Source organism: Oxyura jamaicensis, chromosome 1, assembly GCF_011077185.1.
Source record: "Oxyura jamaicensis isolate SHBP4307 breed ruddy duck chromosome 1, BPBGC_Ojam_1.0, whole genome shotgun sequence".
Taxonomy (NCBI): Eukaryota; Metazoa; Chordata; class Aves; order Anseriformes; family Anatidae; genus Oxyura; species Oxyura jamaicensis.
Window position 1 is genome coordinate 173879664 of NC_048893.1, and position 17455 is coordinate 173897118.

Here is a 17455-nt window from a genome sequence, read left to right on the forward strand (position 1 = left end):
AGACTTGTTTTGTAGTTAACGGGACATCCTCCTAAAACCCATATCAGGGGAGTGTCTTTGAAGTGTCTATTTCCTCTAAAAATTGAAAGTTAGGTTTTTAACCTCTTCACTGCTGTGTCTACAAGACCTTCATCCAAAGCCAATGTGCTGGCCCAGAGGAAAAGACCCAGTACTTGGGACAGGATGAGGCTACCTTTTTTCCCCAAGGCAGACAGACAGCACCTACTTCCAGCCCTGATTCATCAAGGTATTTCTGCTAAATTCAGCTGCACAAATAGCATGATTAAAGCCAAATTGACTTAAAACTGGGGGCATAAAATTAGGCCCTTGCCTACATGCTTCCTGGATTTTAGCCTATATTTGTAAAAGTGGTGGGAAAAACGGAATGCATTTTAAGGCAGAAAATTGGAGTCTGCCTGATGATAACAGCTCTGAACTGGCATGCTGTGAAAGACAGTACAGCAGACTTTTCCCTGCGTAGAGGGAGTAATCATCTTGTGCTGCTTTCTAGTGATCATCTCTGATGGTCCCTGGGAGCAAAGCTGATTGTCTCTGCTGTGTCCAGAGCATCTCCATTTGAAGGCAAGTTACACCACTCACAGAGCTCAAAAAGGGTTATTCAGCTGTCTCCTCCAGCTAGAGAGGAGACTGTGTCAGTACAGTGACAATTCAGTTCTTCAGATTTTAAATATGTTCTTCTTGAGACGGTTTATAAAACCTGATTAGCAGATTTTGCTAACAAGTTTTATTTTCCTCTGCATATGTGTTTATATGTTTATTGCCACAGGGCTGATTAAGGCACCAGCTGCTAATGGCTTTGAAAGAGTATTGATTTATCTGAGGAATAAACCAATGCCAGCCCATTAATTTTTGAAGTAAATACATCTTGCTATTTTACATTATCTTTACCAACAAGTGTTTAAAAGGAAAACGGGCAAATTATGGGCTCGTTAAATATTGGTATTGCTTTCACAAAGTCTAATGTTAAAAAGCTATTAAATGGAGAAGTAATGACAGAAAAATAAGACTGGGTTTACAAGAAAGGAAGAGAGAAGTGTGTGGTCCAGGGAATCAGTAGGAAGAGGAAGACTTGACATGAGATGTGCCGTGACACCAGGCCAGCCAGAGGAAAAGGAAGAGCAAAGCTCAGCTCCACACAGCTGGGGCTGAGCAATTTCCATTCAAAGTTGTAACAAGCTGTAGAAAGCTTTCCTACTAGTTTAATCCAGCTATAGCGCACAGTTTCTATTATATGCATGCATCTCTGCATTCACATGAGCTTTAAAGAAAGCAAAAGAAGATTGAATTGCAGAGAAAAGATGAATAAGCATCACGCAGATCATTTTGGTGTTGTTTCAGGCTTTCCTTGAAGACTTGCCAGGCTTGCAACTTTCAGGATAGACTTATGGACAATATCACAAAGCCTGTTTTATGCTGTGTGCACAGGGGTGCAATTGTCAAATCCTGACTTTCACGAGGACTTATGCTCTTCTGTCAGATGGACTGCCCACTGTTCGGACTGTCTCCTATGGCAACTAACTCTGCTGATGCTGCAAAGAGGACACAACGGTTCAGAAGAGTGCTTAAAGATACAGGCTGCTGTTCAAGGCACGAGCTGCAGTGTTTAAATTTGGCACCTACTTTGGGTATGTTATGGTATCCTGCCAAGGAGGTCTTGTGTGTTCAGACTGGGCATACACTGCTTAACTTGAATTTATTAGTTGCATACAGTCCCCAGAATGCTATTAAGAAGTGTCATCACAGGTAATATGATGGTGGTGAAGTAATCCAGGGCCCAAAGAGTGGGCTATTCCAAGTATATTTAGCTGGATACAGCCCTGTTCCAAGGTGTTTATCATCCACATGTACAGGACAGGGAGTGGGTGAATGAACAGATCATTGCCTCCCTTTGATACTGAAATACCCCAGGTTCATTGATTTGTCCTGCGGTGAGGTATGTAGATTTGGCCCAGGGCTCTGCAATCCCAGCCCTATCCTTCCTGTGTCCCTTTGCAAGCACTGTACATTTTCTCATTTCTGCAGTGCTGACCGCTGTCTCTCACTGAAGTTGGAGCTGGAATTAATGGCATGTTGCGGAGAACTGCAAAAGTGAGAGATTAACCCACCTCCCCTTAAAAGTAAAATTACAGGTGCCTTCTAGGCATAAACCAAACTTCAGCTCTTTTCTACAACACACAGCTTCACTTCACTAATTCTTAAAATTACTTTGGAGTCTTTTACATGTGGATCCTTACTCCCAGTGCCAGCAGGTGGGAGATGAAGCATCCATAAATCCTGATCATTCTGAAGATTTTCCTATATCCTCTAGACTCCAGCGCAGAATCTCATTTTTTCCCCTGTGCTAATGCTTCAGTAGCTGCACCCTGACTTTCAAATGTATTACCTGAGTTGCCAATCATCATTATTATTTTTTTCTTAGCAATCTCCCAGCTTTACTTCAGCAATCCTCTTGTCCCTTTCAAACTCCAAAATCCACAACACAGAAAAATCAGTGTTTAAAGGCTGAATTTTGAAGAAAACATTATTCTGGAGGAATAGCTGTGCCCACAGGTCAGATTCACTCAGTCTCAGGTCAGCCTTTTGCCACCTTTCCCCGTATAGCAAGTGATCTTTGGTCTGTGAATCCAGAAGAATTCCTATAAATTAGGCATATATGCTTGTTCAGCTAACTTATTTTTTTCCCTGGAGTGCTGTTTAGGAGGTCCTGGCAGCAGTTTGAGACGCTCTCCAACAAAACAAGCAGGCAGTGATGCCTCCCCTTTCCTTGAACATTCCGCTTGCACTTTCTAAAGAAGGGGGAGTACTAAGTAACACATAGGAGAATAACTTTTAAAACACCTGGAGGAGCAGAAGGTCTTTGTACAGGAGACAGTACCCCAGCTCTACACCATGGGCTACAGAATGGAAGACAGGTCCAGGAGACCAAAGATCCCAATTCTCATTCCAGTTCTGCCACTGAGTCAATGATATCAGTAAATCAGGCTCATCAACAACTAGAGGAAGAGCAATTGGCAGATGAAAGAAGAGGATTTGAGTCTAGAATAGAGAGATGCACTTTGCAATGAGTCCCTCTTGAGCAGTTCCATATTGCCTCAAGAAACAAGCATGAATTTTCCCAAACAGCCATTAGCAGATTTCTAATACAGAACACAAATTGTTCTCCTGCATGACTTAATATCTTTCATGGCTTGAAGGAAGAATGCAAACCATTCTTGCTAACTGATTTTTCATCGTCTACTCCAAATCCATGGAATTAGTTGTGTACAAGAGCTTGGCTCACTGTAACATTGCTCTGAAAACTGAAGCCCAGCAAGTCTGGATTAACAGTCAGGCACTGAGGTCCTCACACAGTCTCGGGACTTAGATGTGCTGCTCTGTGTTTTCAAATGCTGGGGCTGGTATCCACCCTCTCCTTTTCACAATGATAATTTTCAGATATTATAGAAAAGAGTTTTCATTCTAATTCAGTCTATCTGTGAGGAGATGTGACACACTCAGCACCACACTATCTAAATGCTTGCAGATGTGGTGTTATTTCTGAATGAAAAAGGCTTGAGTAACAGAACAAATTACACTGGGAGACTGCTGAAACTGCACACTTTAGTGAGATGGAATCAAGTCTTAGAAACCCATCTATTTTGTTGAATTATTTTGAAATTATGCCTTCTCACACCAGGGATGATTTAAATAGGTGAAATAATAAAAAAGACCTCACTCAGGTATTAGAGACTGGGGAAATCTCTGTTACCTGTTGTAGGTTTGGGGACAGTAACCTCCCAGCAGTGTTGTTCCCTCCTTTGTGTAGATGGTGAAATTCATTTGTCAGGCTGAAAAGTAAAGTCCTCAAGAAAGTCCTTAGGATGACAGGAGAGGCAATCCAAAACTCTGGAACTAGACTATCCAAATCAATTCATCACCTCTGCTTGCTTCTGACATTTTTGGAGTTGGACTTTTAAACCTTTATGGGTGCATGCTGTCTTTGAATTGAAGAGGAACAATATATTACTTGTGTTATTCAAGCCTTGTCCTCCCCATGGTTAAGAATTTAGGCAAAAATTTTAAGAGAAAGGGTTAAAAATAAGGAAAGTGCCAGTTTTCTTGCTGTACAGAATTGTTTCTTTGTGATGAAAGACTTTAAAAGATATTCTTTGTAAAACAAAGGTGACCATGAATACAAATAACTACTTGAATACAAGTAGCCACTCCAGTGAGATAAAGAGGTGGTTCTGGAATGATATACTCAAAAAGAAAGAAAAAGGAAAAAAAAAAAAAAAAGTGAAGATGGCTAACACCAATAACAATTTAAAAAATACTGTACATAAAAATGAAAAATATGTTTTTCTCTTACTTTATTTTTATTTATCCATATTCTATACACAATATTTTTATGGTATAACAAGTTTCCCCTATTGTCAATGACAGATGAATCAAATTCACATGCTTTACTTGAGAGCGTAATGTTAGAAGAAGAAAGCTATAAAAAATAATTTTAGAACTGGATGACTCTGTGCAGCAGGCTGGATCATCTCCACTAAGATCAAGAGGATGATGAATGGTACAATGGACAATGATGGACAAGTATTCAAGTGGATTCATATTGCTAAATTTTGATTTAGTATGCAACAAAGTACTGGGCTTGCTACTCTTGTCATTGAGGGGAGTCAAGTGCCCACGTTATAAAAATACTAATAAAATGAAGTACTCTGGAATACAGTAGAAATATCAGATATCAAAACATTTGATAGAAATGTCCGTTTTATGGAAGAAAACCAAACATGCTTTCCTATTTGTGATACTAATCAGAGGCAAAAAAGAATGACCCACACAGCTCAGCCCTACACACGCATATGTTAAATCCAGCTAGACAAATGAGTATGGCAGTTTAAAACATCATTACTCCTTTTCTGGAGTGCAAGCTGTGGGTATTTCTGGCTCTACATTCCCATTGTTAATTCTGCTGACTTCTCTCCATAAGACTGGACATAGTCAAGGTAACATGATTAGACACTTATAAAAATCTCTGATGGCTAGCAGTACTTTGCCTGCAGAGACCCACTGTCTCAGCCACAAGCATTCTGCTAATACTTTCTAGAAAATTCAAACCCATGCAATTAGCCATGTAAAAATTAAGGCCACCCTCTACATGTTGTATTGATGAATTTTTTCTTTCAGGAAAAACATTAATCCTCCCCTCATGAGAAATGCCATACGTAGTAAAAAATTCCTTGCCAGAATGACACTCCTTCCTTTGGCCTTAACTTCTGGATTACTTTGACCTCACACAGCATTTTTTCACAAGAGGAGTCAAAGAACACTTCTCTATGAGCACTTGAACCCATTGAATGGATGATATTATTTCCTTTCTTAATATAGTGCCTACATGGTGCCTAGATCAAAATGGTCCTCATCATCAGACTCTGTTTCTTTCTGTACTACCTTCTCCTTCTCCTTCCGTAAAGCTCACTGGTGTCTGGCTGTTTGCAGTCATGCTTTGGCTTCAGCTTCTTTTTGAAGGTGAGTTTCTGAATGGGCAAACTTTTGTTAACTTCTCACAACTTTGTTAGCTAATGTCAAGAAATCAGTCAAAGGTTCTATCCAGATCATTTTACCAGTAAATTAGTAGCTTGTGAGCCATGTCCTTGAATGTCAGCTCTGGATCTTGGATATACTTGGAGGAGGCTGAAGAAGTTGCTTTCCCTTTCAAACATTACAATCACCCTTGTTCTTTTTTTCTTGACAGCCATCTAATATGTGTCAAATTAATGCAGCATGCCGTACCATATTGTAAAAAATGTACCCTTAGAAGTTAATTCCAGAAAACACACAGTTAAAATGGTGTAGTGTATTTGTTATACATTACTGTGTATTTGCTGTTAAGAAAGGTAAGTCTTAGAAAATACTGACTGAAGCAGAATTGCGATTGCTCTCATAGTAAGATGCTACTACTGTGGAATTAAATAGTATTATGCAAGACTGCAGACAGCGTGTTAAAGAAACATAATGCTTCCAGCCATGGGCAGAATTGGAGAGTTTTCATTATCATATTTCATAGCAGGTGACAAAAACCTCCTAGACACAGCTCGTATCATTCAGATAACTAGTTTTTGAGGATTTAAAATAAGATAGTTTTATATAATCAGCTATTAATATGTCACTTCTCATATGTGAGTTTTTGTTTGCTTTTAAAAAAAGCAACATCTATATATACTTGGGGACATTAGAGAGGATTTGGCTTTACCTGAATCATCTACTCGCAGCTTTTTACTAGGATTGTCACCACTGTCATCATCAGACATTTCCATCTCCTCTTCCCGGCGGATTCCCATGAGCTGTTCACTGTGAGCATTTCGGAGCTCCTAAAATCCAAAATAACCTTTTGTCAGTATTAACTTACATAAAGTCACTGCTTTATCAATAGTATCTGTTTTTAAAACTGCTCTTAATTTTAATTATACATGATTTATCATTGTAATTGTATTTATTTGGCTATGAATATTTATAAGAACAGTAGCACAGGGAATTTTTCATGTGGAAGAATTGAATTTATCAATGGTAACAGAAAACAAGAGAAAAAGTGGGTCTCCATTTCAAGTGATCTTTGGTTCTGCTAAACATAGAAGAAAGTTTTAGCAGCAATTATAGTGTTTAAAAAGGTATATAAAGCAGACTGATAAACTGCTAGCCTGCTTAATTCTTGTTTCTCACTGTTACTTGGGGTAGGGTTCCTCTGCATACAGGTTTTTCCATTAAAATTAGTTCCTACAGACACCTTTCATAGCAAAATAAAAAACCCAAGCACCTTAAAGCAATTCATATCGATAAGGTAACTATCAAAATGAAGTTAGATTAACTGCACCCTAAAAGTGCCTTATTTTGTCCTGAAAACTTCTGCATCTTGGTGGGAAAAAACTGGCTGGTCTCTGGGTGACCACTGCAAGGGCAGGGTGTAGGAAACCTGTGCACGTTTTGCTGGGGAAATGATCAGGCATGAGGGCTTTGTGGGAACCTAGACGGGCTTTGTTCTCGGCAGAAAGGCTGGCGCTGGTGTAGCGGCTGGCTTTCTAAAGGCAGCTCTGAGAAGATTGAGAGAACTCTATTTTGTCCTAATAATCCTGTCAGGTGTAACACAGGGATGCTGCACCGTGATTAGTGTAGGCCTTTTCAGCCTGCAGACAGCTAATTTTTCTGACGACAAAGAGTCTAATTCCCAAAGAGGTGGTTTGAAATCTTTGAAACAAGAAAGAGGTGCACGGAAGGAGGAACGTTATTGAAGAGCCCAACCACGGCTCCATGCAATTAACAATAAGCTATCAGAGAGGGACTGGATGAAAAAAGGAAAGGCGTTTCCCTTTAGCTGTACCCTTGGTTCATCAGGAGATCTCAAATACTCTGATGGATGTATACATGTCCATTAATCACAGCAAAAGCAAGGAAGCTAATTAGTGGGCTTTTATACAATAATTTCAAATAAATAAATAAATATTAAAATGGCAAATTCTCAACTAGTGTCTCATACAATAAGTAACATCTCTGGAAGAAATTAGCAAGCTTATTTCCTCATTGGAAAATGCTACCTGCATTTTTTACTGGGGAATATTGACTGCATACATGAGCAGACATAAGCTTACATTTATTCCCTCTTTAGGGGATAAATGTCCTTGGTGCATCAATTTCTACACTATCAGCAAAGCCAATAATCTTCCATGGAGAATGTCAATGTGTATGAGTGTTTGCTCTGGGCTTGGGTTTCTAGCAAAGCTTTCCTAAAGTCAGAACACAAGGGTAGGTAATCAGATAATTAAACAAATCAGCAGATAATGTCATGGTTAGACAGTATGATTTAAATCAAAGATGCCATTTGGTACATTTCTGTCATATTTTACATCTGAAAAACAGGCATTTCGAAAATATGTTGGTTCAGTGAGAGGCTTCACATATATTTGAATTGCTTTTAATATCCTCCTTTCAGGAAAACAAAAGGCAATAATACTTGAAAAAGCAAGTAGTGAATTAACATTTCTGGAAAGTTCAACCCTTAAACATTTAATTTTATTAAAGATTTAGAAGCCGGCAAATCAATGATACACCACATCCCTTTACGGAAAGTTGGTTTAAGACAGGATCATCTTAACATAACTGAAATAAACTACCAACAAATCATACTTTCATACCTTGCTGAGTGATAAGACAAATATCAACCCCCAGCTTCCCAGTTTTGAATCAAACCCAGGCTTTATCCACTACTTTTATGAAATATTTGTGAACAAAATGCGAAATACAGTTTCTAGCAATAAATTATGCTAACATTTTATTTTAAGTGTCCCATTATTGTGAAGTCATTTGGTATTCACCATAATAGCACTGATAATAAAGAATTCATTTGGTATTCATGTGGATGTTACATTTAGTGCCATTGGTATTCAACTGTAATTTAGCATTAGTTAATGGGCACTTAAAATGTTATCCAAATGATTTATATCACAGCACTTTAGTGTTTCTCAAACTAAGTGTACAACACTTATTTTACAAGTGTACTACAAAATAATTAAATAAGTGCACCTTACCTTCTAAAGTTTTTATTTTGAGACAGAGAAAAATCATTTAAAGGACCTTCATACTAACAATCAACATACTGTACTACATGAAGGTAAGCCAAGTGTATGTAAGTTGCTCATATTAAAAAAAAAAAAAAAATAAAAAAAAAGGAAGAGGAGAGAGAAAACAAAGACAGTGGTACTTACTTTTTAACATACAGGCTCATAGCGTATATACTGAATTAAAAACCAAAGCTGGATGACCAAAACACAAGATGAGGTCTATCACTTCCTTTGCTGCCACTTGCAGCAAAGAGAGTTAGAATCCTAGTTCTGCTGCTCATGCTTATGACAGCCACAAATGTATGCTAATCCTTGTAGTATTATGATTACATTTATACTCTTTTCTTTGCAAGCAATATACTTAGAATCAATGCAAATGATTTATTTTTCTATTTTTTTAAAGACAAACATAACAAAATGGGAAGAAATATGTCATAATTCTGGACTGAGTATGCTTAAATCATTATTTAGGAAAGAAATTCTCTTATTTTATTTTCAAGCAAAGTATCTTACAATTACCATATGATGGTACAACCAGAAAAAAAAAAAAAAAAAAAGTGCCATAGAATCCTTCTTTTAGAACCAGGTCACAATGACTCCTACAAAGATGTTTTTCTTAAATAATTCTTAATTCTATCGTTAGTTGAAAATAGTGTTACTAAATTTCACTACTTCAGTTCATTATTTTAGATAGTAAACATATTCCTCCAACGATTTCCCAAATCTTACATGAAAAATAAAAACACATTGCTCTCTGTGTTAGTGTTATTTAATGACTATTATCATAATGAGAGCAATGGGAGCAATTCATACTGTAGATGATCCTATATAATGGCCAGTTGATTAACAGCTAAAATGGTAGCCGTAAATATTGCTGAATACACTATGTCCAGCTAAAATCACACTAATTCTGTGTCAATCCAGCTGTGAGATGATGGATAGAAAGTAATAATAAAATCACCAACCTCAGAATGCTTTCGCCAAATGTCTATGTTCTTTCGCTGGGCTTTCGAGAAATGGTCCCAAGCTTTTTGTCTGGTAGAAGCGTTGAAAACGGCGACAATCTGCTCAACTTTGGTGAACAAGGAAGTCAAACAAGACAAGCAATTTATGTTGTGATCACTATAGAGAAGCAAAGCAAAGACACTAGGAGTCTATGGATGATGTCATTACTGAAACAACATCATCAATATCCATCCAATGATGTGTCTTTTGTACTTACATTTTATCAATGTTGGAGATGTCTCCCTTCAAGTCTGTCTCCATAACTTTAGTCTACACATCTGATAACTATGTACCAAAGAACATGCATGCAGCTGCTTCCCAGTGATGTCTGCTATAACCTTCTGTGCAGCCATGTGCCTTTGTGTTTGTGGCTATAGGCATGACACTCAAGGAATAAACCTTACGTGTGTTTCCCTGCGGCATCTGTGTACAGATGAGCTGACTGAACAAATGAAAGCATGAAAGAAAAGCAGGTTCTGTTTTCAAGGGTGGGTATCTAACAGAGGGAATTTGCCAGCAGATAAGAAACACTAAACCATATTTAAATGCTGCACACTGTAACCGCAGCTGCTGCTTCTCCTTTATTTAATATATAGAAGCTCACCTGTTGCAGATCATTTTGTCCCGTGTCCATGGCCTATGTATTTTTATGTATATCAGTATTTACATTTTTGTGCAAGTGAGGAAGAGATGTGAAGTGGGCTTCCCTCATTCAACTTTAATGAATTCATTCTGAAGCCAGACAACATTGTTTAGGACAATTATCTGGGGAAATTAAGATCCTTAAGTATTTAACTATTTGTTCATCCTAAACCAGAACCTTTTCTCCCAACCCTACTTCCTTTCTCTTCATTCTAGTTACAAGCAATGTTGTCCTTCCACAGCAGTGACCTCCCTACAAATGATTAGGCCAAGATGTAAGTTGCCTTCATCCTGGCACTGTTGACTACATGACCATTACGAAATCCAGATTTTTACAAATGATCTGGGCTGCACTCCTGAGTGAGCAGCTGTGCTGACCTATGAAGCGAAACTCTATAAAGCTTCAAGTGTATTACAAGTTTCTTGGCTATTGACTTCTTTAGATTCTTGGGCTGAAATAATATTCAATGTTTTGCAAAGCTTTGCTTGCAGCACCTCCTTCTTCCCTCCTTCATTGAAGAAGAAGGCAGTAGAAGTGCTGTAATGACCTCCGATCTGGCCTCTCATTGAGTTGCTTGACAGCTTCTTTCTTTCTCTTCTCTAGTCACAAATGTGAAGGATCTTGCTACATATCTTCCTTAAAATGGTGAGGTCACCTAGTAAGTCAGTTGTAGATTTTTCACCTTTAAATCTGAAAAATAACCTCACTCAAATTGAATAGGAACACTTTATTCTATTTTTTACCACTTTTGCAGGCTGCTTACAGACTCAGGAGGTTGCACTGAAGTGGGTGTTCTCACCTTTTCTCAGGTGACAAATGATGGAATGTGAAGAAATGGTCTCAACTTGCACCAGGGGAAGTATAGACTGGGTATTAGGAAGATTTTCTTCATGGAAAGGGTGGTTAGGCTGCCCAGGAAAGTGGTGCCCAGGAAAGTGGTGAAGTCACCATCCCTGGAGTAACAAGAGATGTATGGATGTAGCACTTAGGGACATGGTTTAGTGGTGAATTTAGTAGTGTTAGGATGATGGTTGGACTTGATGATCTTAAGGGTCTTTTCCAACCTAAATGATTCTATGGTTCTGTATATGGAATATTTTATTTGCAACCATCATGGCTACTTAATTAACTTGTAAAGAAATACATGTCTTATTTTAAAATTAAATCTTATATGTTGTTTATACTAAAGAAATTGACTCAAAAGTACTGTGACGATCTGATCCATTTGTGATTCATTCAGGTTTTAACAGGAGATATTATATTTTCAGCATATTAGAACTTGCTTGGAATGAAGGGGGATGTATCAAGGAAGTTATGAGGTGTATATTTATTCAATTAATTTGAAAAGAATGAAAATTCTAAAGCACTCTATTATTATGTGTATAGAAACTGAGGCTAGAATTTAATTACTATCATTGTGTTGATGACCCAGGTACTCAGAAAATTGTGCTTAATTAACAACCTGTTTTTAGTTTGCAAGTGGAAATTCAAGTAGAAAAGATTCACAAAGAATCCCAAAGATATGAGAAAGAGCTGGTTTTCCTTTTTGTACTAATGGACATTAATAAGATCATCTGAATTTTGAAACACAATTGAACTTTAAAACGTTTAATTTCCATTCTGTGAACAGGTGCTAAGATTTATCAAAAGTCATTATGTTATCATTTCAGAAACTATCCTCAGTGAGAACACAAGATAGGAAGATGTCAAAGAGTTTTTTGGGCATAACTTCAGTAGACAGAATGAAAAGCAGAAAAAGAATCTCCCTCCCTTACATAGCTGTCTATTTTTTTAATATTATTATTATTATTATTATTTTTTAAAGGAAGTAGAATAGTAGAATAGTGTGAATACTAGAGATACTAAAAATCAAGGAGTGTAAAGAAATATTGTCCAACAGACAGCAAAGGATAATAAGGCAAAGATAGGGGAGAATATTAAATGCCCATTGTAACTCATGTTAGTTAACAGTAACTAAGATTTAGAAAGCTCTTTATGCCTACAGTTAGGTTCAGTTGCCCTTACCATTTTCTCACACATTAGTGCATATTGTGCTCAATAAGGATGTGTGTGAAAGCATCACATTCTGAGCTCAGCCAAGAGTCCTCAGGCTGACTGAAGTCTTGACTCTGAGACTTAAGGGAAAAGACCTCTTAGGCCTTAAGGAAAAAAAATAATCATATGTCAAAAAACAGTGTCCACTGCTATGTATTCAAAGAAATTATCAACACGTATACAGCAATTTAAATATAAACAACATCTTAGGCTGAGAAGTGTTACAAACAATAGTTCTTAATGCCCAACCTAAAAGGTCTCCAAGCATGACATTAGAGCTGAAGAGCAGTCAAGACCGTTGTTAGACCATGGTTTGACATTACAGGAAAGCAGCTTCATGTCTCCTTGTACTGTACCAAAGTCCCACATTACTGTTTTATGAGCTGCCAACCTAGCATACATGCATTCTGCAAGTTCACAGTTTAGGTTAATTAGGTTGTTTGTAGGTTAATTTACATTGTATCGAGATTCATTTGTTCTCTCACAGACAACCTGAAAGCCCAGATATGGAATAACTCCTGTGCTCTGGCTAGTTGGTAGACAAGACTTGATGTACCCACCCCTGATCAGGAACAACTTTGTATGGGTAAGTACAGCGGCAGCATGAGCCCACAAAGGGAAGCCAGGAGAGCTTATATTGTCTGAGAAGCTCTCCAGTTAACTAATTTTTCTTCCATGCCTGGGTAAGATTTGGCCAAAGAGAGGCCCCACATTTAGCAGAATCTAAGTGAAACAGTTGTTCCCAGTCTAGCTGCTGAGCATGATTTTCAGACTGTTGCCTGACCTCCAGAAGGAAATTTCCAAAATGAAATAATAGGTCGTACCTATCTCTCTAAGGCACCTTGAGATCTAGGATGCACTGCACTATCAACTGTGACTAGTAAGTAGAATTATTAAGTAGCATGAAATATTCATTGTCAAACATCTGCTGGTAAGTTCCATGCTATATCAAATTTTCATTGACCATATGCAAAGCTGTTTCCTTACTAAATTAGGTTTTAAAAAACATATTGTTCTGGAAGGGTCCATGCCATGTCATTGTTTTTTTCCTATGAACTTACAGTTCATAAACTTACAGTTTATAAATAATTGCATCTTTCCTGATGACTTATTCTGTGGCTGGTAATTTATGTGGCCTGTTTCAGACAAAGGATTTTATGTAATTGTTTTTTCTGCTGAGTTATAAATAATGAAAAAGACGCAAACATCTAAGCCTGGATTGATATGAAAGTGTCCATGTTTAACAACTGCAGTGTAACTAGAAAACTCTTTATTAGAGGTATAAACGTATTAAATGTAAGTTTAGATCTCAGTTTTTATTGCCATAAAAACTGCCACCGGAATATTGTTATCAAGTGTAAATGTAAAAACCACCAGAAAAACTAGAAGCAACACCAACAAGAATCCCTTAAGTTATGCCAGTAGGATTTTCATAGAAGATTGGATTAAAGGGAAAACTAGAATATCTCCATGGGAAGAGACAATTTGATATAGGTTATTTGAAATGATACTACTAGAGAAGAAGAGAAATAAATAAGAACCAACATATAGCCATATCTGCAGATTAAGGGGCAGAGAGAACAGTTTTACTCTCCCTTACATTTATCAAGCAGGCTATTTTAAATACAATTTAGTGAAGGCTGAAATACTTGCTTGTGTTCAGGAGACAAGAGGTAACCAATTTTTCTTTTGCCAATTGTGTTATCAGCTGCCATGTATGCACGATAATTTTTAATTTCTTTTATGGAATACTAAACAACACCAGCAACCAAATGTTTTATGACACCACAGTAAAAATGAAACAAAGTATAAAATGAAACACAACATGTTAAAATAAAAACAAAAGATCTTCACTGACAGATAAAATAATCAGATTTCATATATAATTTCACTCAAAATTCCACCAATTTAGGATACAGGATGAAAAGGGCTTTGCACTAAATTACTGTAAGTGCGAGAGTAGAATATATGGCAATTTAGCTCAGAAAAAATCTGTAAGAGCACAACAGTTGACACGCAGGATAAAAGAAAAATCCCACCCATAAAATTACAGTGTAAAGGAAACTGTTATAGTAAATGTATAACATGCTTTTCAAATACAGATTCGCAGCACAGGGAGAATATAGAGTTGGCATGGTTTGGGTCAGAAGCCTCGTTGCTGAATTCTGAATAAGTAGGAGTCTGCCAATCGATTTGGCTTCAAGCCCAGCAAACCAAGGAATTACAGTAGTCAAGGCTAGATGCTATAAGTGAATGAATTAGAGTCTCCAGGTCAATTTTGGATAGAAAAAAAAGCATATTTCTGGCAACGGTCCTGAAAGGCATTTGGTAAAATGCTGAACAGACCTTAGCACGAAGTCCAAAGCTAAAAATGCACGTAGGCAAATGATATATGACATCAACAAGAGAAATTGTAGATAGATTGCAGATTAATGAAAGAAATATTTTTTAAATATTCTGGGCCAAACCCTCAGCCTCTTGGTTATGATATTGCTTACTTTCAGAAAATATTTTTTTCCACATATTTACAGCTGAAAGTCTGCAGCCCCTCCCTTCTATCCAATTTGCATGCCACAGAGGGAGGAACAGATATGACTGACTGACTGGCACAGGAGGGAACCATCAAAACTGGAAATGTCACCCTGGAAAAGACTGCAGACAGTGCAAGGGATGGAGCCTAAATTAAAATGAACCAATGGTTATCAGCTGGTTAGTTAAGCAAATGTCATTATAGGTTTTTATAACGAAGACAGAGCTTTTAAAAGCAATGTAAAATCACTTATCTTCCACAATTAAATGCCAGCCCTGTTTTGTTTTGTTTTGTTTTGAACAAACAAACAAACAAAAAAGCAAAACAAGTAGAAAAAACTGTAAGCGCATCAAAAAGAAGGTGAATTGTGGCTGCAACACCATAAGAAAATAGCAGGCTATTGTTTGGTCTCCTTGCTGTCTGTGTGGGTGTAGGTTCCTTAAAACATAGCCTGGTCTTAAGACACGGCATGGTAAAGGAGAAAATTACAGGGCTTCTTTATTTTATCTCCAATTCCTACCTTTTTGGACAGGCCAAGGGAATTATGCCTCCAGTGATTTACCTCCCAGATTGTTCTGCTGTGTAGGGGTGAATTTGCAAAGTTGCCATCCCTTCACTTGCCCTACTGCCAACATCTGTACAAACAATCAAAACTACTCAGGGACTGTTCTCATTCACTGTGGCTAACTGGCACAATGTGCTGAGTGTCCCTGGAGCAGCAAACACTCTTCTCCACAAAAAGATACTTTTAGGGAAACTACTTTGCCAGCACAAAACTCAAAACTGTATGGAAAATGCTTACCAGTGGCAGAAAAATGTTTTCATATTCTATCTACCCTATGTCACCTACCTGAACGCTAGAAAGAATGAGAAACCATGTAAGTTTTCTCTTCCTGAATTACTATATTGTTTCTAGATTTCTCTTTCCTGGAGACCAGAAGGAGGTGTACATGGGTTGATGACAGCATCCCACGTCCTTGTGCTCTCCTAGCTTCATGGATGTGGCTCTCCTATTTGCTACCTGACACTGTTGTGTCAGGTAGCAAATAAAAAGCTGTCACATAAAAAGCTGTCAATGCCCCTCTCTGCTGATAAAACCTCGTTGTTTAAAAGGCTCTAAGAAAATGTGAGTACTAAGAGCTGTAAGTACATAACATTATGTATATCTACCTATTTAGTATTAGCCTACACATACACATACACCTAACAATAATTAGATAAAAGAATCTACCTCTGTATATTTTGCTGTCCCCATTCCTTTTGCTCATCCATCTGACTCAGACTAGTATTAGTCAACATGCTGTTGGGGGTTATTAAGAAGCTGAGTGGGCATCAGTGGTCTATACTGGAGTGATGCAGGAAGAAATCACTTTTCTTAATATAATAAGCAGATTTTCTCACTTAGATGAAGGACAATCCCCTAAATGCTTGTTCCACAGCACAAGTGATAATTCTTTGCCTTGTAAAAAGATCCAACCTCAGTGTTAGCAGCTGTTCTTTTCCTTTCTTCTTTTTTTCAGCTAAGAAACAGTGAAGAAAAGTGAAAGAAGGGGCATTATGGGTATACTGAAAACTCCCCATTTGCAGGATTTATAATGAAAATTGCACTGCTACTTGCCTGAGGTATGAATATCAACAATTAATGGTTCTAGAAATGGGAGAATATACCTTGTTATACTTGGAAATAAAAATACACACTGATTAAATATAGCACAATTTGCCCTGCAAGGTAGTGCTAGAAAATCTGTCTACAAAATAAGCTTTGAAAATCTTTCAGGTTGTGAAACGTGGTTTAATTTACAACAAAGAAACTGACAGCTTGGTGTAACAGCAAGTGCTGGCACTGTGCCATGTGATAAATCACTTGGACTCAACAAGACCACTTCACCTCCATGTCATTTCTCAACAAACAAGAACCTGACATCAGGGCAGCACAACCCAATAGGGCAGGTACAAATGCACTGTACCTGCTCTTTTAATGCCACCATCTTATATTACATAACATTTTATGAGCCTTGTCTTGACATCCAGAAAACAAAAGTAAAAAGACAAAGCAAAATCAAACCAAAACACTACCACCACCGACAAGAACAAAATCAACAACAAAAAAGCTCACTAACTCGAAGGAAGATTAAGTGAATGTCACTTTCTTCATCAGTTTGACAAGATTATAAACCAGCCCCAATGCACTGCATTTAATTAGCTGTTCTTATTGTTATTTATTGTTTGGTGAACCTTTTTTTCAGTTCTCAGTTTTATAAATAGCAATAGTAGGAAGACTCCCTCCCCCCCCCCCCCCCCCAAAAAAAAAAGGAAAAATAAAAATAAAAGAAACCCAAAACAAAAACAAAAAACCCACAGGAACCCTGAGATGAAGAGCTCAAAATGGTGAGGAATTGAGATGATGATTGAGCTCTGGCAGGTCCCACTAAGTGAGACTCTCTCTAAGTGATAACTGGCCAGGGATGCTGTAGCTTAGGATGTTCTCTGGATATCAGGAGGGCTATATCTATTTTAGACATACATGTTTTCTTTTGCTGAAGAAAGCAAGCAAAACAGAAAAGAAAAGAAAAGAAAAGAAAAGAAAAGAAAAGAAAAGAAAAG

At 37.6% G+C, this 17455-nt stretch overlaps 1 protein-coding gene across 6 annotated transcripts in view; it reads right to left on the reverse strand.

Moving 5' to 3' along the window:
- ENOX1 (ecto-NOX disulfide-thiol exchanger 1) overlaps positions 1-17455 on the reverse strand; it is a 366706-nt gene that overhangs the window by 57690 nt on the left and 291561 nt on the right. For all 6 annotated transcript variants that reach the window (XM_035322371.1, XM_035322349.1, XM_035322363.1 and 3 more), the window contains 2 exons: positions 9584-9690; positions 6260-6377 (listed from right to left, as the gene is read on the reverse strand). In XM_035322371.1, coding sequence (XP_035178262.1) covers positions 6260-6377; positions 9584-9690 — 225 coding nt within the window. The remainder of the gene's footprint in view (positions 1-6259; positions 6378-9583; positions 9691-17455) is intronic.